The sequence below is a fragment of the Zingiber officinale genome, chromosome 8A (assembly GCF_018446385.1).
Source record: "Zingiber officinale cultivar Zhangliang chromosome 8A, Zo_v1.1, whole genome shotgun sequence".
NCBI lineage: Eukaryota > Viridiplantae > Streptophyta > Magnoliopsida > Zingiberales > Zingiberaceae > Zingiber > Zingiber officinale.
Genome location: NC_056000.1, coordinates 74,620,531 through 74,643,795, shown reverse-complemented (window position 1 = coordinate 74,643,795; position 23,265 = coordinate 74,620,531). Strand labels below are relative to the sequence as shown.

Here is a 23,265-nt window from a genome sequence, read left to right as displayed (position 1 = left end):
TACAACTAAGATCAATTACCTACTCCTTACCTAAATTCTCAGCTGCTGTTATAAGGCGCTGCTAGATAGGGTTGCTGCCGGAACCAAGAACACCTACAGCAAATCCTACTTCACATCACAATTCCAGCACCACAGAAACGTAACCTCTCTATTGGATTCCAATATACTGTTAGGATTAAGATTGGAATCAACTGGACAAAGTAGAGATCAAGTAGTGGAGATTGCAGATCAAATAAACAACCCAACTCACCTTGCTGTTACATTACCTGAACACCTTTACTCTGAAGAGGAGACCAAGCTTGGTGCTAGGGCACGACACAATAGATCCAAGCCGACGATGAAGAGGAAGGGTCAAGGCTAGGGCTAGGATTTCCCTTCTTGATGAGAGATCTGCTCACACGAAACAGCGATCTGAAGGGGTAAAGCACCGACGATGAGTGGCGACATTTGGGTGAGGATGGCCGGCGATCGAGTAGCCCCCCGATTACAAGCACCGGAACCAGATCCGAGAGCTGGCGGTGTCGATTCTAGGCTGGTGACCACCGGTCGTGGGTCCGCAGCGATCGGCAGTGGCGTTAGGGCACAGCGGATGGGACTCAATCGCTTCAGCGAGGGTCGGCACAGCCCTCGCAGTGGCGGCGATGGATTCAAGTTGGCACCGAGCGTCTCTCCAAATGTGAGGAGATCGGAAGAGGAGAGAGCAGCGTCGACTGTGGGAGAGGAGTGCCCGGTGATCGTCGGTGTCGAGTCATCCGCACGAGAGGTAGAGGAGAGGCTTTGGCGCTGCTCGGCGTCGAGAGAAGGAGAGGGAGAGGAAGGGGTTCGGGCGAGGGGAGAAATAGGTCGCGTGCGGCGCCGGTTAGGAGCGGTTAGGGCACGGCACGAGTTCGGCGGGGGAGAAGAAAAAGAAAATAAAAAGGAAAAGAAAAACAACTTTTCCTCATTTAAATGGGGTACCTTAAACATGCTTTCTCGTGGCCCAGTTTTTATCCCCGTAACTGAAGCCATACGATCTCCGAAAAATTTCGGAAAAATTTTAAAAAATTCCTAAAAATTCCCTTATGGTTATTCACCCTTTTTCGGTATTTTACATTAGGTGATGCTCCAACCTTCCAAAGTTAGCTCACTCAGACTCAACAACGACCTTCTCCTCGAGCAGGCTTCCGCTCTGGCTTCTCGTCTCTCGGAAGCGCCGCGCACGTCCTTCTCGCTCCAGTTGTGTACTCTTCCGCAACATCTCGTCATTCGGATGCACCGAGCCGGTCAACTTAATTCTCATGCTATCATTCTCGTCCACCATGTCTTTCGCTTGATTTCTTACATTCCTAAGTCTCTGCACACTCAGATGCAAGACATCAAATAACGCAGAGTTTAACTTGACTTGGTCGATCACATCAAAATTAAGACGGGGTACTTACAATATTTCCTTTTTTTATGTGATCAACCCAAGTTAATTTAGTATAAAAAAACAAAAAAAAACAGTAAAATAATTATAATTAATAAATATGTAATACAATTAATAAATGTGCAATATAAGATAATTAATCGGTAAAAAATGTACCTCCCTCTAGATTTAATTTAATATTCTTTCCATTTGATCATATTAAAAATAGGGATGAAAATTCTATGAGTTACACAAATAGTGACTAACGGTTTAAAAAATTTTAGAAATTAATTTAAAAAAAAATGAATTTTTTCTGATTTAAAAAACAGTTTTAGATGAAATAATTTTTAAAATTAGCTTTAATCATTGAAAAATTCTGAAAATTTTTGTATCCGTTAAACATGTTTATCCAAAATAGTGATAAAATTTTCATTAATTAAAAAAATTAAAATAAATAGTAATTAATTATTCTATACAGAGAGTTATATTTAAAAAAAATATTTAAAAAATAGATTTTAGCTTGTAAGATTTTGCAAAATTTGATGAACATGTAAAATAAGAAGTATTTCGGCAAAAAAAAATAAAAATAAAAAATAAAAATCGAATAATCAAGAATTTTTAATGTTAAAAATTAGTATTTTGATAAAAAAATTGTAGAAAATTAAATAACGATAAAAAAATATTTTTTTTGAACATGATATTTCATTAACAAAAATAATTTTTTTAAAAATAACTTTGTGAAATAATTTTAATTTTAAAGATATGATATTTGTTCAATAAATCATAAAAAAATAATATAGCAATCAAAAAATTTTAAAATATTTACTACAGGTAAGTAAGAAAATCCTTTTTTATAGAAAAATTAAGATTTAATTAATTTCGAACAAAAATAAATCCAAAAAAATTATTTGAAAAGGTTAAATAATTTTAAGCATGCAACTAAAATATTAATGCAAATAAAAATTACAACATGTATTAAAATTGAACCTAAGTATGATTTTAAAATCTAATATAGATTCTTATCTACTAGATTAATAAAAAAATTTCTTGGTATATATTTTCTTGTTACCTTTCTGATTTGACCTTTATAAAATTTATAATACCAATTTAGCCCTTGATAGTTCCTAAAATTTTGAAATTGTTTTTTTTCATGTTTTTATATTTGATTCCTTAATTTTTCATTTTTACCTTGTTGAAATCTTTTAATCGGCAAGATTTTGCTAAAGTTATTTCTAATTCTACATTTTTCTTTTTAAATTGTTCATTAATTTTCAATTTCTAATTTACAAGAACTTTTAGACAACATTTATATAAATTTATATAACTTGTCTGGAGGTAGAGATCGTACCTGATTTACCTTGTCGATCTCGTTATCCGATGCTCCTCCTGTATTGTTGCTTCCTTCTGAAGTGGTTCCCTCTTCATCGATGCTCATTTTCAGATGAACTCACTTCCTTTTCTTCTTGGTGAATTGTCATCGGTGCAAGTCCGACGTAGGGTATGATTTCTGAATCTGATGTCCACTCGAATAGTTTTAGAAATGAATTTAAAGCATACATTAACGAATCTCGGTTTGTTACCTTTTCTTTGAGATTCGTGAGTCCGGTGATGAGTATTTGATCCTCGAGTGTAGATGCGTGACTGTTTCGCCTTCTTCCATTCGGAGGTTGCTGATTTGGTTCCAGAGTAGGTCTCGTCTCGCGAGTTTTGCCTTCAAGGTCCCTTCGTTCAGTTCCAAGAATTTCTCCTAGAGCTCTTTGGCTGACTCGTAGGCTCCGATCCGGTTGACTTCTTGTGGTGGTAAGACACTCAACAGATGGAATTCTGCCTTGCCTTTTGCCACGAAGTCGACTTGCTCCTTTTTCGTCCATTGATATTCTTCTTTGTCACCTCCTTGCTAATCCTTAGGTGCTACAAAACTATATTTCATAATTAAAAGTAATTCAAAATTAGTTTTGAAGAGTACCTCCACCTTCCTTTTCCAAGTCACAAACTCCCCTTCGAACTTAGGCAGGTAGATACTTGGTCCGACCATTTCTTGTGTGGTTTGGTTGATAGTTAGTCCTTTTGAAGCGTCCTCACTCTGATACCACATGTTGGTCTCGTGTGGCCAACAAGAGGAAGCGTGAATTGCCCTGAAAAGACAACAATACCCTTTCCAAAACTACTTTGATTAATATAAACACTTTAATAAAATAGACTAAAATGCATAAAAGAAGCACGCGACAAAAGAAAGGATTTACTTGATTTACAATCGGGGAGGTTGCTAATCAAAGGCAAAGGTAGCTCAACTAGAAGACTCCTTCGATACACGTCAGAGGTGGAGAAGCCTCGTACAGGACATTTACAACACAGAACAATGAAAAAAAAAAGAGAACTTTGAGTACAGAAAGTGTTGTATGAATGAAGAAGACCAGAGCTCTGTTTATAGTCCACTGATTGAATATAACTGTTTGCTGATGTGGCACAATCCGAGCGCCCGGACCCTATCTGAGTGCCCCAGCGTGGCAAACTCTATCTTAACGCAACGTTTACACAACGACAAGAAAATAGACTTTTTTTTTATCTCCGGACGGTCGGACTTGTGCTAATGTGGACCCAAAAGTTGATTCGCAGTGATGAAGCGCCCTTCGGGTACCCTGGTAGTCCAGGCACCTAAACCATCTTGCCCGAGCACCCGGATGGTCCTGGCACCGGGATCGGTCAGCTTCGTGCTAACCGTCCGACGCCTTCTCCGCCGCGTTAGAGTGTATACTAAAAGCCTAGCTATTGGTATAAACATTTATCTAAAAATAAGAATCACATTGGTCAAATATCTACATTTATGATAAATGTAGTTGTTCAACTAATTTATATTGTAGATAACATGGTGTGTGGTGTCACACACAGAAGAACATGTTATCAGTTCTTTATAAATTATAAACAGTTGCTCACAACTAAGATGGAAAGGAATAAACCATTGGAATAGTCGTAGTATAATTAGGTATTAGTTTATCTTGACTAATAAATTACACTAGTACACTCTAAGTATATTGAGTAGGACCATTTTAGGTAAGTTCTTTTTATACTGACTTGAAAAAAGAACTAGACCTTAGTTATTATGGAAATGTGTGCTCTTAATCCAAATATAATAACAAGCACATATATTTGATATTTATTTCTTTAATTTATCAATGGGTGAGATTTAGTTCGATAAATCAATAAGTTCGATAAGTTGGGAAATGATATCACTTATAGTGTGTGTTGTTGATTATAGAAGGAATCTGTGTCCTACTAATCTAGGTTGAGAATGACCCCAAGAGGAGCTCATAAGGATTGTCATGTTAAACCCTGCAGGTGGACTTAGTCCGACATGACGATAAGGTTGAGTGGTACTACTCTTGGACTAAGATATTAATTAAGTGAGTTGTCAGTAACTCATTTAATTAGTGGACATTCATTATCTTAAACACAGGGAGACTAACACACTCATATTAAGAAGGAGCCCAAAATGTAATTTAGAATTGGTGCGGTAGTTCAATAATAGTTCTTTAGTGGAATGAATTATTATTGATGAAATTAAGTTATGTGTGTAGGACCGTGATCGTTCGATAGAGGGGGGGTGAATATCGATTCGAAAAGTCGAGTAAAACTACGCAGCGGAAAAGTAAATGAACACAGTTGTTTTTTACTTCGTTCGGAGCCTGTGACGACTCCTACTCGAAGGCCCGTGGTCCTTGACCACTTTCGTTGGGCAATCACTAGCAATTCGAATATAATTACAAAATGAATACAGGAAATGCAAGTGAAGCAAAGTAATATCGACAAAGAAATTAACTAAAAACCGAAGGATCACTTTGTCGGAACGTAGAGCAGCAGGACCAGCAGTAGAAGAGTTCTCAAATTGATTGTTGAAGAAGCTCCATCCTTGGGGCTTCTTTTATATGCTGCTCCGGGCGCCTGGATCCCTTCCGGGCGCCCTGGTACGACGTGGCAGGTCTAATCAGCGAACTCCACGTGGCGACGACTCGGCCTGGATAAAATTCACCTCCGGGCGCCCGGATCCCTTCCGGGCGCCTGGACCTCCGGGCGCCCGGATCCCTTTCGGGCGCCCGGACCTCCTGTTTCCAGAAACTTCCTTTCCTGCAAAACAGAGTTAGTCCGAGGCACATATGTATTCTGCAACACAGATTGTTAGCACAATTTATGAAATAGAATTAACAGTAAAAATATGACTTAGATTCCGTCTTTCCGAGACCGGAATCTAGTCACGATCTTGACTTAGATATCCGAAATGGATCTAAGCCGGATCGACGCCTAATGTTCCCTTCCAGGGAACGCGTCCTCGCAGTCACTCCCCTCCAGTGACTTACCTCACTTACCTGCCAGACGTCCAGTCAGCCCGTCGACCCGTCTGGACTTCTCGCCAGCTATCTAGTCAGCCCGTCGACCTAGCTGGACTTCTCGCCAAGCGTCCGGTCAACCCGTCGACCCGCTTGGACTTCTCGCCAGCTATCCGGTCAGCCCATCGACCTAGCTGGACTTCTCGCCAAGCGTCCGGTCAGCCTGTCGACCTGCTTGGACTTCGTGCTAGACTTCCGGTCAACCCGTCGACCTGTCTGGACTTCTTCTGCACACTCGATCAGAGTGTTAGACAACAACAGACTAACTTAACCTGATTTGTCATTCATCAAAACCTGGGTTAAATCGTTAGTGCTAACCGCACCAACAATCTCCCCCTTTTTGATGGAATGACAACCTGGTTAAGTTAGTGAAAACATATGCAAGAAAAAAACAAGCATTTAAAGGGTTTTTAAGTTAGTTTGTATTTTCAATTCTGGTTTAGCTAACTTAACCACCTAACCCTCCCCTTTTGGCATTCATCAAAAATAAGCATGGATTAAGTAAGCATAGACTTCAGACAAAGAAAAAATGTCAAGATAATCTGGGGGAGTTTAAACTTTTTGAAAACTTGTTCGAAGCATTAGCTTTTAGCTTTTAGAAAAAACAACTTTCAAACATAAGTGTATAAGTTCTAAATTTCAAGATCAAGTTTTAAATTTCCAAGACACGTTTCAACTTTGGAACGCTTTTCAAACATAAGTTTTCAAAATCAAAACTTCGTTTGAAAAATCCAGTTTTCAAAATTGATTGAAATTAATTTTTCAATACTAAGTTTGTAAAAGATTCAATTTTCAAAATTAAGGAAAATGATTTTGAGAAGCTTAGTTTGTAAACTTAAGTTTGAAAAATCTAATTTCCACAATTTTCAATAACAAAGTAATTTTTAAAACTAATTTTTGTAAATTTTAACTTTCAAATCAAATTGTCAAAATTAAGTAAAATCAAATTTTAAGAACTAGATTTTTAAATTCAATTTTCAAAACTAAGTTAAATCTAATTTTCAAAATCAATTTTCAATAAAAGGTAAAACCCAATTTTTTAAAAACAACTTAGTTTTATAAGAGTTAGTTTTCAAAAATAGGTTTAAAATTTTTTAAAGAAAACATTTTTTTTAAACACAAATTTTAAAACGAAGGGAAATTTTTAATTAATTCCTCCCCCTGAACTTAACATAAAATGTTGAAAATATTTGCTAAAAATATTCAAACTAGAATTTTTTTTTTTTTTAAATGAGGTAGAATTTTCTAGAGAGATTTTAAAGAGAAGATTAAAAAATAACACTTAAGGAGATAATTAAAAAATGAACCTCCCCCTGAATTTGATACTCCTTTAATTTATTAATCCTTCTTATTTATTAATCCCCCTTAATATAAAATTTTACAACCGTAACATATTTTCGTACCTAAGTGTTTTAGGCGATTGTATAATTATCTTTATAAAATTGTTTATTTAAATTTGACTAAACGTAATTAACGTTAGATTCAGTTGAAATGAGTTAACCTTTAGTGTAATGTTAAGTACGATAAGTTGTTATTAATTCAATAATTAATCAATATTAATAATTTATTGATTAAATTTTGATTGATTCAATAATTTAATATAATCAAAATTTTGTATTAATTGATGAAGGTGTTAGTTATAATTTAACTTTTCATTTACTTCCTTTTAAGTTGGATTAACTTAGTTTAAAGTTGGTAGTAATTTGAAGTTAAACTCGTTATTAAACAAGGTTAAGTAAGGTTCAATTTAAGTCAAACTTTAATTATGTTTTAATAAAAATAATATTTTAAAGGTTGATAAAAAAAATGACTTAGAGTAATTTTAATATTTTTACTAAGGTTAAACCTAGGTTCTAATCAAATCAAGCTTAGTTCTCAAATAAAGTTAAACTTAAATAGTTAAGTTCTACTTATTAATTACATAATTAAGTTTAAAGTTAAAGTTAACGGAATTTAAGTTTTTAAGTTAGGTGTCTAAGTTTTAAATGAATTTAAAAGAATTATAATTATTATTATTTTTAAGGGATTTCTAACAGGATTTTAAAATGATTTTTATAATTATTTAATGACAATTAATATACGTTCAATTCAGTTTTGATTTTAGATTTAAATTAATATCAGTGATTAATTTAGGTTTAAGTTTTAAGTTTAAGTTAAATTTTTAAGTTTTAATTTAAGTTTTAATTTTCAGATAGGTTAAATTAAGTTGAAAAGTAATGTTTAAATTAAGTTTTAATGAGTTTTAATTTAAGATTAAAATAATGTTTAAGAAAAAAAATTAAAATCTAAATAATAATTTTTAAAGTTTAAATAATCAATAAGAATAATTTTTTGTAAGTTAACAACATTTTATCAAAGTGAACAATAATCTTAAGAAGAATTTTTCAAAATGATTTATTAAAGATTTAATTTTTAAAAGACTCTTTTTTTTACTGATTTTTGAAAGAGTTTAAAAGTAATTTTTAAAATGGTTTAAAATAATTTTTAAAAGAGTTTTTAAAATGTTTTAAAATAATTTTTAAAAGAAATTTTAAAATTTAAATTAATTTTTAAAAGAGTTTTTAAAATGATTTTTAAAAGGTTTTAAAAGAATTATAAATATTTTTAAAATAATTTTTAAAATACTTTTTTTAAAAAGATTTTTAAAACAATTTTTAAATGAGTTTTTAAGTAATTTTTTTAAATGGATTTTTTTTTGTTTTAAAATAATTTTAAAATAGTTTTTAAAGAATTTAAAAGAATTTTTAAAGAATTTTAAAAGAGTTTTTAAAGAATTTTTAAAATAGTTTTTAAAGAATTTTTAAAATAGTTTTTAAGGAATTTTTAAAAGAGTTTTTAAAGAATTTTTAAAATAGTTTTTAAAGAATTTTTAAAATAGTTTTTAAAGAATTTTTTAAAATAGTTTTTAAAGAATTTTTAAGATAGTTTTTAAAGAATTTTTAAAATAGTTTTTAAAGAATTTTTAAAAGTGTTTTTAAAGAATTTTTAAAATAGTTTTTATAGAATTTTTAAAACAGTTTTTAAAGAATTTTTAAAATAGTTTTTTAAAGAATTTTTAAAATAGTTTTTAAAGAATTTTTAAAATAGTTTTTAAAGAATTTTTAAAATAGTTTTTAAGGAATTTTTAAAATAGTTTTTAAAGAATTTTTAAAAGAGTTTTTAAGGAATTTTTAAAATAGTTTTTAAAGAATTTTTAAAATAGTTTTTAAAGAATTTTTAAAAGAGTTTTTAAAGAATTTTTAAAATAGTTTTTTAAAGAATTTTTAAAATAGTTTTTAAAGAATTTTTAAAATAGTTTTTAAAGAATTTTTTTTTAAATAATTTTTTTTAAGGAATTTTTTAAAATAGATTTTTTTAAAAAAAATTTTAATTTTTAAAAAATAATTTAGTTTTAATTCGAAATTTAATTTTAATTTGAAATTTGAAATTTAATTTTAATTTGAAATTTGAAATTTAATTTTAATTTGAAATTCAAAATTTAATTTTGATCCTTAGTCATCTCACCCGATCCAAGTTTTCAGTCAGGGAATCCTATAATTTTGTGAGATGAATTAGATTTAATTATAGAGTTTGGTTTAACTTGTTTTAGATTCAGGTTTAGCTTTGCTCTCAACAAATAGGCATTCTTCGGATAAACTTCTAAGCTTGGTGAGTCACTTGGACGTCATTAGAAGTAACCAACCTTTCGAGGTTTTCCGAATAGTCCTATCCACGGAGCTTAGTACTAAACCTTGGTCTAACTAGTTGGGATCCATTTAAAGATAGCTTCGGTCGGTTCCAGTTGGCCAAATGCACCAGATTGAAGTCATATCTTTCTAGACATGCGATGCCCAAGCTTCCCCAACGTACTATCATCAAAAAACTTCACCAGTACCATGATTCAAGTTAAACTGGGTCCCTTTTTAACTAATCCTAATTACCCTGCCGGGTTAGTTTATTTGGGTTACCCTGTCGGGTAAGGTAGTTTTGGAGGTGTCAGCTATTCTGGAGCCTCCACCTGAATTATTGGCTTTTAATTTAAATGTTCGTTTTAGGTTTGTGTCTAATTAGAGTTGGTTTTAGTTAAGTTTTAATGTTTAATTTGTAATTTAAGTTTAAGTTTTTAATTTTGAATTAATTAAATTGGTCAAATTATCTTTCTTTAAAAGAGTGTATTTAATATTTGAATTTTCTTTCAATTTTAATTTTATTGGGTTAATTGAATTATCTTTCTTTAATAGCATAATTTTAAAGTTTAAGTTTTTATTTATTTTTAAATTGTAATTAACTAAACTGTTTGAATTATATTTTCTTAACGGTTTATCTTTTAGCTTTTTATTAATTGTTAATTTTGAAATTTCTAGATTATTTTTGTTTAATATGTTATTTTTAACATTTAATTTTAAGTTTGTTAAATTCCGTTTTGATTTTATCAAAGTGTTTGATTTTATCCTTATATTTTCTTTGCCTTTTAACTTATATGGTTAATTGAATTTATTAGATTAGTTTTATCTTTAAAGTTTAATTTTTTATTAATTAAATTATCTTGGTTTTGGATAACATTTTCTAGACTGATTTTATCTTGATTATTAAATATTTTATCAAGGTATTTATTGATTTTATCCATTTTCTCATTTTTAGCATTTAAATTCAAATTTATTTTATTTATGTCTAAATGCTCACATAATTTTAAATTTTCTGAATTAATTAAATTATTTGAGTTGATTTTGTCATTGTTTTGTTTGACCAAGTCAAGGTTGATGCCAAATTGATCAGAGTCTTGATTGACTTGATCAGAGTCTAGATTATTTTGTGATTTTGAATTTAAATCATTTAAATTTAGATTATCATGCACCATACTTGGACTAATTTCATAGTTATCATCATGCTGATTATTTAAATCACTATTAGCAGGGGTATTTTGGTAAATATTACTAACCTTGAGCGCAACCCCTAATTCAATAGGCTTCTCTGTTGGATTTGACTCGAGTCCACATTTGACTTTAACTTGATCTTCTAGCTCCATCGGCGTCTCGTGAAGCTTGATCAATTGGATCCACAGCTCATATGCATTCTTGTACTTTTCTAATCTGCATAAAATATTGTTAGGTAAAACATTACAAATAATGTTACTTACCTTTTTGTTCAGTTCCGAGTTTTGAGTAGGTTTCCTCAAAATTAGCATATAATCGATGTCTACGCTTCCTAAGAAGCATTCCATTAATCGCTTCCAGTAATTGAAGTCTTTATGATCGTATGGTGGTGGTTCGCAGGGGTTCCGTCCTTCTAGAAGAGTCATAATTTCCCGACAAGATAAACAAATAAAAAAAATCCCAAGACTTGGTCTTGGATTAGCAGTGCTGGAGAAAGAATATAATATTGCACTAATTTCGAAAAATAATAAAATATTAATAAAATATTAATAAAAAATATTATTTCAAAATTTTGAAAATGTAATATTTTATCAATATTAAGCAACGGTGAAAAGATGATGATGTGTTTTTCAAAAACGGTTTTGGAGGGAAAAAAATGAAAGGCGGTTTTGGACAAACGATATCTAATTTTTCTTTCAAAAAGTCCCGCCTTTGCCTGATTGGTGGTTGCACCAAATCAGAGCGGTACCTACTCTGATACCACTTGTAGGACCGTGATCGTTCGATAGAGGGGGGGTGAATATCGATTCGAAAAGTCGAGTAAAACTACGCAGCGGAAAAGTAAATGAACACAGTTGTTTTTTACTTCGTTCGGAGCCTGTGACGACTCCTACTCGAAGGCCCGTGGTCCTTGACCACTTTCGTTGGGCAATCACTAGCAATTCGAATATAATTACAAAATGAATACAGGAAATGCAAGTGAAACAAAGTAATATCGACAAAGAAATTAACTAAAAACCGAAGGATCACTTTGTCGGAGCTTTGTTAGCGTCGTAGGAACGTAGAGCAGCAGGACCAGCAGTAGAAGAGTTCTCAAATTGATTGTTGAAGAAGCTCCATCCCTGGGGCTTCTTTTATATGCTGCTCCGGGTGCCTGGATCCCTTCCGGGCGCCCTGGTGCGACGTGGCAGGTCTAATCAGCGATCTCCACGTGGCGACGACTCGGCCTGGATAAAATTCACCTCCGGGCGCCCGGATCCCTTCCGGGTGCCTGGACCTCCGGGCGCCCGGAACCCTTCCGGGCGCCCGGACCTCCTGTTTCCAGAAACTTCCTTTCCTGCAAAACAGAGTTAGTCCGAGGCACATATGTATTCTGCAACACAGATTGTTAGCACAATTTATGAAATAGAATTAATAGTAAAAATATGACTTAGATTCCGTCTTTCCGAGACCGGAATCTAGTCACGATCTTGACTTAGATATCCGAAATGGATCTAAGCCGGATCGACGCCTAATGTTCCCTTCCCGGGAACGCGTCCTCGCAGTCACTCCCCTCCAGTGACTTACCTCACTTACCTGCCAGACGTCCGGTCAGCCCGTCGACCCGTCTGGACTTCTCACCAGCTATCTAGTCAGTCCGTCGACCTAGCTGGACTTCTCGCCAAGCGTCCGGTCAGCCCGTCGACCCGCTTGGACTTCTCGCCAGCTATCCGGTCAGCCCATCGACCTAGCTGGACTTTTCTCCAAGCGTCCGGTCAGCCCGTCGACCTGCTTGGACTTCGTGTCAGACATCCGGTCAGCCCGTCGACCTGTCTGGACTTCTTCTGCACACTCGATCAGAGTGTTAGAAAACAACAGACTAACTTAACCTGATTTGTCATTCATCAAAACCTGGGTTAAATCGTTAGTGCTAACCGCACCAACAATGTGTTCGGGGCGAACACGGGATGCTTAATCTCATCGGGAGACCAAAAATAATTCCTCCTTTCGGTCCCTATCGTAGCCTCTTGTATATAGAGATTTATGCCCACCACATACCCACCTTCTTAGCCAACCAATAGGGGCCGGCCAAGCCAAGCTTGAAGTTCAAGCTTAGGGCCGGCCAAGCCTAAAGGTTGAGCCTTAAGGTGGTCGGCCAATAGCTTGGAGCCCAAGCTTAGGTGGTAGGCCACAGCATATTAAAAAGTTTTTTTTGTTAAAATTATTTTTTATGTGGATATCATGATTTTAAAAGAGAGTTTAAAATTTAAATCTTTCCTTTTATAGCTTTCTACAAAAGATTAAGAAAAGATTTGAAATATTTCCTTATTTGTAGATTGAAAGGTAGATTTTAATTTTGAGAAAACTTTCCTTTTTAACCATGTTCATGATTTAAAAGAGAGTTTAAAAATTAAATATTCTCTTTTATAAGTTTCTACAAAAGATTAAGAAAAGATTTGATATCTTTCCTTATTTGTAGATTAAAAGAGATTTTAATTTTTAGAGATAACTTTCTTTTTATCCACATGTTTAAAAGAAAGATTTTAATTTATAAAATTTTCTTTTTACAAACCACCATGAAGGGAAAAATTATTGGAGAAATTTTTTATAAATTTCCGGAGACAAATAAGGAAGTTTTAATTTTTGTTTTAATTAAAACTCTCCTTGTTTTAGGGAAATAAGTGGCCGGCCATGTATATTGAGAAGAGAAAATTATTTTTAATTAAATAAAATTTCCTTTTCATGGCAAAAGAATTAAGGAAGTTTTTTATTTAAATTTCCTTATTTGCCAAGACCAAGGATTATAAAAGAAGGGGTAGAGGTGCCTTCATAAAAAAAATGACTCTATTATTCTTTTCCTCTCTTTTCCTCCTTGGTGGCCGACCCTAGCTTCTCCCTCTTCTCTTCTTCTTGTGGCCGGCGGCAACCCCTCTTGGTGCTCTTAATGGTGGCCGGTTCTAGCTAGGAGAAGAAGGAGATAAAGGAGGTTTTGTTTCTTGCATCCCTTGGAGCTTGGTAGTGGTGGCCGAACCTCTACTTCTCTTGGAGAATTGTGGTGGCCGAAAACTAAAAGGAAGAAGAAGGTGCTTGGTGGTTCTCGTCTCAGAAGATCGTTGCCTAAATAACGTCCGAGGTTAGAAGAGGAATACGGTAGAAGATCAAGAGGTTATTTTTGCTTACAAAAAAAGGTATAACTAGTAATTATTTTCCGCATCATACTATTTTTCTTTGTATTGTTATTTTTGGAAATACCAAACACAAGAGGCATATGATTCTAGAGTTTTCGAAATAGTTTTTCGAGTTTGTGTTTTCTTCTTTTTCGAATTTGTGATTCGATTGTTCTTTTTGGTTAACCTAGAGTTATTTAAGGAAATAAATATTAGCTTTCCTTAAAAGGCTTTGCCTAGGCGGTGGTGGTTACTCCCATGTCCAAGAAGGTCATGTGTCTCGTCATGCAGTCCTGGAAGCCAATTTTGGAAATTAATATTTATGGAATTAATAACTTAGGTAGATTTGAATCAATAGTGTTAAGTTTCGCTTTCGATTCAAATCTAAATCATTAAGAACAGATAAGTTAAATTTAGAATCAATGATGTTAAGTTCCGTCTGTGATTCCTAATTTAATTTCTAAAGAACACAAATAGGTTATTTAAGGAAAGGTTCGACACTTGTACAAAAAAATTTTGTACAGTGGAACCGGTACGTTTTCCTAGGACTAACCAACACGTCGTATCAAAGCTAGGGTTTACCTCTGTGTGTTTGGTTTTCAAATTAGGTTATGCATATGTCATACATAATTTAGGCAGGATAATAGTAGGATGTGCTAACTTTATAGTTGCAGGCTCCAACTATTATGGCATATTTTTATTGTGTGTGATTGGACCCTTGGACATGTCAAGGACATTTTATTGCGTGTGCATGATTGTATGTAACTAATACAGCAGGAGCTGTATTAGCCTTAGGATTTTAGAATTTTATTTTTGATCTAGATTACATGTACATTCCTTCGTGGAATATAGGATCGATATATGTAAAACTCTATTTTTGTTGCGGATCAGATTCTTGTGAGGCGTGGTACTTTTGGAGCACCAGAGGCGCAGCGGAAGAAGAAGCAAGATGGATGCGACAATTCGACCCGATGGCGATGGCTAAAGATGGCAGCAACTAGGGTTGGAGCACATGGAGGACAGTAACAGGAAAAGACCATAATAGTTGGAAAATAATTTCCATATTTATTGCTTTATTTACTGTGATGTGTGTGTATGCATGTGATGTATGGTAGGATAACTTAAAATTCCTCACTTTAAATAACTAAGTGGGAGAGGGATTTATTTTAATAAATTTCACGGTCTCCATTACTGGTTTGTAAGTGATGCAAATAAACTTGCGCGTTGGCTCTGAGTGCCTTCCTCCATATCGGATGAGTTTGTTTACGGATCACTAGATCAAACTTCCATTTAGGATGACTATAGGAAATTAATTAAGAGCGTGTGATCTTCCCCGTCGGAAGGGGCATAATCTTATTAATGGATTTAGTGTCAAGTAATGGTATACACTTAGGCATGTCTAATAGTATCCTCCCCATCGGAGTCACTGCTATTATTTGTGTGACCAAAGAAAACCAACTATTAATTTGTCATAAAGATAGGTTGACAAGATAATAAAATTAAAACCCCCTCTTACAAATGTTAAGATTTTTTATACGTCCACACTATCGTGACATACAAAATTTACGGTGTATGAGGTAATTTTATTTGTCAGGATGACAAGAAAATAAAATTAATGGGAAAAACTCCTCTTACAAATGCTTGGTTCTGTATACGTCCACACTATCATGGCATACAAAATTCACGGTGTTTGAGGTAATTTTATTTGTCATAAAGACTTATTGACAAGATAATTAATGGGTAAAACCCTCCTCTTACAAATGTTTGAATTTGTATACGTCCACACTATCATGGTATGCAAAATTCACGGTGTTTGAGGTGTTGGTGAATTTAAATGATATTGTTTTGAGGAATCAATATTATTTCAAATTCAAAGTTATTGACCAAATATTTGATAGACCAACTATTAATTTTATTGGTCATAAAGTTAGGATAACGAGATAATAAAATTAATGAATAAAATCTCCTCTTTGTTTTTGTATACGTCCACACTATCGTGGCATACAAAATTCATGGGGATTTTAAGGTGTTGGTCTTGACCAAATAATTTTGTAATTCTTAGGATTTAAAATGTTTGTCAATCCCCTAGTTGTTATACTATAGAATAGACTTATTAGTCCCAATTGTAATGATTGGAAATAGGACTTGGACATTTAAGGTAGACTGTTCTCTTAGAGCTAAGAACAAAATAGGTGCATTTCATTCATTAGTTAATACATGATTAGTGATGTTATCTACCGGTACCTGGTGTGTAGATACGAGAGCCACTAATCATGTCTGCAATTCATTGCAGAGGTTCCAGGAAACTCGATAACTATATGAAGGGGAAGTCACCGTCTACATGGGCACTACTGCAAAAGTGATAGCTGTTGCAGTGGGAGATGCTTATCCTCTGATAGGGATAAAATATGGATTTTAAGAAATTATCTTTACGTACCAAGTTTAGAAAGAATTTGATTTCGGTTTCTAAACTATAGAAGAATAGATATTCTATCTATTTTGATAACAAACTTGTTATCAAGAAAATAGGAAAGATATCTGTTCTGGTACGTTGGTTAACAATTTATAAATCCAATAACTCCCACGATACAATGGAAATTAATAACACATCTTCTAACTATTAAGAGAAAGCAACCTTCAGAAATGAACCAATTATATCTTTGGCATCAAAGGCTAGGTTATTTTAACGTAAATAGGATTCATTGGTAGCTGATGAACTTTTGGGTTCATTGGTAGTGGAAATATTTCCAACCTGAGAGTCTTACTTGGAAGGAAAAATAATCGAGAAGCTTTTAAGTCTAAGGGATATGGAGCCAAAGATATAATGGAATTGGTTCATTTTGATTTGTGTGATCCTATGACTATCCAGACAAGAGGTAGTTTCAAATATTTCGTCTATTTTATAGACAACTATTCGAGACACAGATAGATTTACTTGATACACCGCAAGTCTAAGTGCTTTGATTAGTTCAAAGAGTACGAGGCTGATGCGGAGAAATGTCAAAGTAAAAATATCGAGACACTACGGTAAGATCGTAGTAGCAAATACCTCTTAGGAGAATTTAGGAGTCACTTATCAGAAGTAGGGATTCAATCCCAACTAACTGCACTTGGTACATCCCAAATAGAATGGTGTAGTAGAAAGAAGGTATAAGGCTCTTATGGAATAATTAGATCGATGATGAGTTATTTAGAAAATTACCAAATTCGTTTTAAGGATATACACTGAAACGGAAGTGAACATAGTACCTTCTAAGTCAAGAACTCTCTACTCCCACAGAATTGCAGAATGGGCGTAAGCCTAGTCTGAAGCATATTTGGATTTAGGTGGTCTAGCATGGGAGAGACACTAAAAAATTGGACATGAGTTCACTTGTTTGTGAGTTATCCTAGAAAAACGAAAAGAGGTTTGTAGTCCTTAAAATCGGAAGGTCATTGTTGGCACCAATGCTCGATTTGAGAAAAGGACTATACTATAAACCACAAGCCCATGAGTAAAAATTGTTCTTAAGGAAATTAAAGGGCACGTCTAACCTAGTACCAACTGTACAAGATGAAATATCACAAGAAACTGCAACACGTATCACAAATGATACACAATTGCAGAAAGTGCCTCGTCGTAGTGGGAGGGTTGTTAGGCAACCTAAAATATTCATGTTTTGGGAGAATCTTTGAACTCGATCCCTGGTGGACATGAACCTGATCCCCGGACATATGACAAAGCACTCCAAGATAAAGAGGCAGCATCTTTGCAAAAAGCAATAAATACAAAATTAGAATATATGTATTCTAATAGAGTCTGGGAGCTTATAAAATCACCAAATGGTGTAAAAGTCATTGGATGAAAATTAGTCTACAATAGGAAAAGAGGGATAGACAGGAAGGTAGAAACTTTCAAAGCAAGGCTTGTTGAAAAAGGAAACCATTTTACCGATGGCCATGCTTAAGTTTACCCGGATTCTTTTATCTATGAGATTTAACAAGTGGATGTCAAGACAGCTTTCCTTAATGGAAGTCTTGAAGAAAACATCCATATAAAGCAACCAGAAGGATTCATTGCAAAGAACAAAGAAGCATCTTGTGTGCAAGCTCAATCAGTCTATGGACTGAAGGAAAGCTTCAAGGTTTTGGAAAATCTGGTTTAATGAAGTAATCCAGACTTTTGGATTTATTTAATAAGCGAATAAGTCTTGTGTATACAAAGAGTGTGATGGAAATGTGGTGGTATTTCTTGTACTATACGTAGATAACATTTTTGGTAGTTGGAAACAATATCAAAGTGTTGTCAGAAGTAAGGGTATGGTTGTCCAAACAATTTGATATGAAGGACTTGGGAGAATGCATATATTCTTGGGATCAAAGGGATCGCAAGAAAAGAATATATTTTACGTATCCCAAGATTCATATATCGAAACAATCTTAGCTCGTTTTAGCATGCAGAACTCCAAAAAAGGTTTCTTACCTTTTAGGCATGGAATAGTTTTTTCTAAAGAGATGTCTCAGAAGACATCAAAGGAAATAAAGGACATGAAGGCAGTTCCTTATGCTTCGGCTGTAGGAAGTGTAATGTATGCAATGCTGTGTACGAGACTGGATATCTGTTTTGCCGTGGGCATGGTTAGCAGATATCAAAGTAACTCTGGACAAGGACATTTGTCTGCGGTAAAGCATATATTGAAGTACCTTAGAGGCACTAGAGATTATATGCTAGCTTACAAGGTAGATAATTTAGTCCCTGAGGGTTACATGGATTTTAACATCCAATCGGAAAGGGACAATAGTAAGTCAACCTCGGGATTTTGTGTTTACTTTAGGAGGTAAAGTCATAACTATGGAAGAGTGATAAGCATAGGTGTTTTTTTTCAACTCGACCATAGAAGCTGAGTATATGGCAGCCTCTGAGGCAGCCATAGAAGTTGTATGGCTCAGATACTTCAAGATAGACTTAAATATGATTTATGGTTTGCCCAAAATAATTTGGTGCAGTAGCAAACTCGAAGAAACCATAAGTCCATAAGGCAAGTAAACACAATAGAGCGCAAGTATCACCCAATACGAGAAATCTTATAAACGAGGAGAAGTTGTTGCCGCCTAGATTGCATCAGATGATGACCTATAGATCTTTTCACTAAGGTCCTTAAGGCAAGAGCTTTTGATGGACATGTTGAAGGGTTGGGAATCAGATGTATGGCAGCAGATATGGCAGCTTAGTCTTTAGTATAAGTGGGAGATTGTTAGAGTGTATACTAAAAGTCTAGCTTTTGGTATAAACATTTATCTAGAAATAAGAATCACATTGGTCAAATATCTACATTTATGATAAATGTAGTTGTTCAACTAATTTATATTGTAGATAACATGGTGTGTGGTGTCACACACAGAAGATCATGTTATCAGTTCTTTATAAATTATAAACAATTGCTCACGACTAAGATGGAAAGGAACAAACCATTGGAATAGTCGTAGTGTAATTAGGTATTAGTTTATCTTGACTAATAAATTACACTAGTACACTCTAAGTGTATTGAGTAGGATCATTTTAGGTAAGTTCTTTTTATACTGACTTGATAAAAGAACTAGACCTTAGTTTTTATGGAAATGTGTGCTCTTAATTGTAATATAATAACAAGCACATATATTTGATATTTATTTCTTTAATTTATCAATGAGTGAGATTTAGTTCGATAAATCAATAAGCCCGATAAGTTGAGAAATGATATCACTTATAGTGTGTGTTGTTGATTATAGAAGAAATCTGTGTCCTAGTAATCTAGGTTGAGAATGACCCCCAAGAGGAGCTCATAAGGATTGTCATGTTAAACCCTGCAGGTGGACTTAGTCCGACATGACGATAAGGTTGAGTGGTACTACTCTTGGACTAAGATATTAATTAAGTGAGTTGTCAGTAACTCATTTAATTAGTGGGCATTCATTATCTTAAACACAGGGAGACTAACACACTCATAATAAGAAGGAGCCCAAAATGTAATTTGCGATTGGTGCGGTAGTTCAATAATAGTTCTTTAGTGGAATGAATTATTATTGATGAAATTAAGTTATGTGTTCGGGGCGAACACGGGATGCTTAATTTCATCGGGAGACCAAAATCAATTCCTCCTCTCGGTCCCTATCGTAGCCTCTTGTATATAGAGATTTATACCCACCACATACCCACCTTCTTATCCAACCAATAGGGGCCGGCCAAGCCAAGCTTGAAGCTCAAGCTTAGGGCCGACCAAGCCTAAAGGTTGAGCCTTAAGGTGGATGGCCAATAGCTTGGAGCCCAAGCTTAGGTGGCCGGCCACATCATATTAAAAAGGTTTTTTTGTTAAAATTATTTCTTATGTGGATATCATGATTTTAAAAGAGAGTTTAAAATTTAAATCTTTCCTTTTATAGCTTTCTATAAAAGATTAAGAAAAGATTTGAAATCTTTCCTTATTTGTAGATTGAAAGGTAGATTTTAATTTTGAGAAAACTTTCCTTTTTAACCATGTTCATGATTTAAAAGAGAGTTTAAAAATTAAATATTCTCTTTTATAAGTTTCTACAAAAGATTAAGAAAAGATTTGATATCTTTCCTTATTTGTAGATTAAAAGAGATTTTAATTTTTAGAGATAACTTTCTTTTTATCCACATGTTTAAAAAAAAGATTTTAATTTATAAAATTTATTTTTTACAAACCACCATGAAGGAAAAAATTATTGGAGAAATTTTTTATAAATTTCCGGAGACAAATAAGGAAGTTTTAATTTTTGTTTTAATTAAAACTCTCCTTGTTTTGGGGAAATAAGTGGTCGGCCATGTATATTGAGAAGAGAAAATTATTTTTAATTAAATAAATTTTCCTTTTCATGGCAAAAGAATTAAGGAAGTTTTTTATTTAAATTTCCTTATTTGTCAAGACCAAGGATTATAAAAGAAGGGGTAGAGGTGCCTTCATAAAAAAAATGACTCTATTATTCTTCTCCTCTCTTTTCCTCCTTGGTGGCCGGCCCTAGCTTCTCCCTCTTCTCTTCTTCTTGTGGCCGGCGGCAACCCCTCTTGGTGCTCTTAATGGTGGCCGGTTCTAGCTAGGAGAAGAAGGAGATAAAGGAGGTTTTGTTTCTTGCATCCCTTGGAGCTTGGTGGTGGTGGCCGAACCTCTACTTCTCTTGGAGAATTGTGGTGGACGAAAACTAAAAGGAAGAAGAAGGTGCTTGGTGGTTCTCGTCTCAGAAGATCGTTGCCTAAATAACGTCCGAGGTTAGAAGAGGAATACGGTAGAAGATCAAGAGGTTATTTTTGCTTACAAAAAAAGGTATAACTAGTAATTATTTTCCGCATCATACTATTTTTCTTTGTATTGTTATTTTTGGAAATACCAAACACAAGAGGCATATGATTCTAGAGTTTTCGAAATAGTTTTTCGAGTTTGTGTTTTCTTCTTTTTCGAATTTGTGATTCGATTGTTCTTTTTGGTTAACCTAGAGTTATTTAAGGAAATAAATATTAGCTTTCCTTAAAATGCTTTGCCTAGGCGGTGGTGGTTGCTCCTGTAACACCCACTAAGCTTTTAAGATAAAATAAGAGAATGATGAATTTGCCTTAGAAAAATATTAGTAGAATGTTGAACCAAAAAGAAATAAAAAGAAATAAAATAGGGAGTTGTCAAGGATTGAACCTTGGACCTCTTATGATGTAAATGATAGGATTAATGGGTAATAAACAGTTGGGATAGGAATAATATATTGATAGCAAAGGAGGGAAATTCATGATAAGGATGAGAGTAAAAGCTAGCCAAAAGAAAACAAGAAAAGAACAAGAGAAAGGCAACTTGCCTTCCTTCCTTTCTCTCCCTCTTTCTCTTCTTTGCCGTGACTTAAAGAGGAGAATTAAGGGGATTCATTCCCCCTTGTTCTCATCATAAATGATGAGAATAAATTAGAAAATAAAATAAATAAAAGAAAAATGAAAAAAGGGCTAAGGGAGAAGGAAAGCAAAAACCAATTTTGCTACCTCTTCCCCCTTAACATAAAAGAGAGTATGTAAAGAGGAGATTTTATTTTTCTCTCATTTCTCTCATTCTCTCCTCTCCATCACCGAGAACCTCAGTCCCCTCTCCTCCATCTTCGGCCCAAGCCAAGGTTTTCTCCTAAGAAAGCCTAAGATACAAGGAGGACTTAGCAAGGAATCAAGGGAAGGGAACTAGAAGAAGAAGCTACTTCTTTCATCACCACACCTTAGATCCACAAGCGAAAAGGAAGTAAGCTTCCCCTCACCTGTGGTACAAGGTGTTTTATGTGCTTTTCGGATTTTATGAGGATTAGAAAACCTAGAATAGAATTTAAGAAAAATTCGACCAAAGAAGAGTTTTCAAATCTAGGAAGGTTTAAACAAGTCCTCATTTCATGATATTTTTCTATGCTATGTAGGAAGGTTTTCCTTCATGTTTTTATACCTATATGATGCTTGGTCAGAGGAGTACCTAACCCTAGAATTTCGGCCAAAAATATTTTAAAGAGGTTAGGGAAATCATTGTTTAACCAAACTAGTACAAGATTCCCTCCATGAATTACTAAGGGTCTTTTGTTGGTTTTTCCTGCTTAAAAGTTACTTGGAACTAAAAGAAATCCACTCATATGTTTCGGCCAAGAAAAGAGCTTAGGGTTAGGAAGACCTTTAAATTTAAGTAACCATGTTTATATGATAGAATATAGAGTTCTCTTAAAGAATTGCATGTTGAATATTGCTAGAAATTCATGAACTCTTCATTAAGATTTTCGGCCATGATAAGATGGATAGCTTAGAAAAGCTTAAACAAAATTTTAACATGCTCAAGACCTCTGTGATATTAAGATATGAAAGTTGTTTAATGCTCTCATGCTTAATTAGGGTATAGAGAATTTAGTTACATGATATATGACATGTAAGATCACAAGGGTCCTAGCTTGTTTATGAACCAAATTTGTATATGATGTTCTTAGTAATTTTTGCCATGAAACTTACTTAGGTTTTCCATGCTTTAGGCCACTTAAAACCTAGTTTAGAGATTGGTAGGTTTCGGCCATGAGGAAAAATAAAAGAAAAAGGAAAGAAACCTAGGAAGCCTAAGACATAATTCACATGTATGTTTATTATGCTTGTCTTTATACATGCTATGAAACTTGTATGACTTCCTATGCTTTTAGGCTATTTGAAGCAAAGTTAAACACTGATGAGTCTCGGCCAAGTAGGGTTTAAATGACCTAGAGGCCTTAGAATTTAAACCAATTGTGTTAAAAATGCTTCTTGTGGAAATATGATAATATGTTGATTGAGTCACATGCTTGTATAATTTTTCCATGACCTAAATGGACCATTGTATGTTTCGGCTATGAAGGGATAGATGCCCTAGAAACCCTAGAACAAAAATTAAATATGCTCATGTCACTCTACATGAAATATGATAAGTAGAAAGCCAAAGTTCTCATGCTATATGTTGTTTAATGACCTAAAATGAGGCTAGGGTAAGTTTCGG

General features: G+C 34.0%; 1 protein-coding gene across 1 annotated transcript in view; it reads left to right on the top strand.

Moving 5' to 3' along the window:
- Positions 1-433: 433 nt before the first annotated feature.
- LOC122010977 overlaps positions 434-23,265 on the top strand; it is a 32,966-nt gene continuing 10,134 nt past the window's right edge. The window contains exon 1 of the mRNA XM_042567432.1: positions 434-763. Coding sequence (XP_042423366.1) covers positions 434-763 — 330 coding nt within the window. The remainder of the gene's footprint in view (positions 764-23,265) is intronic.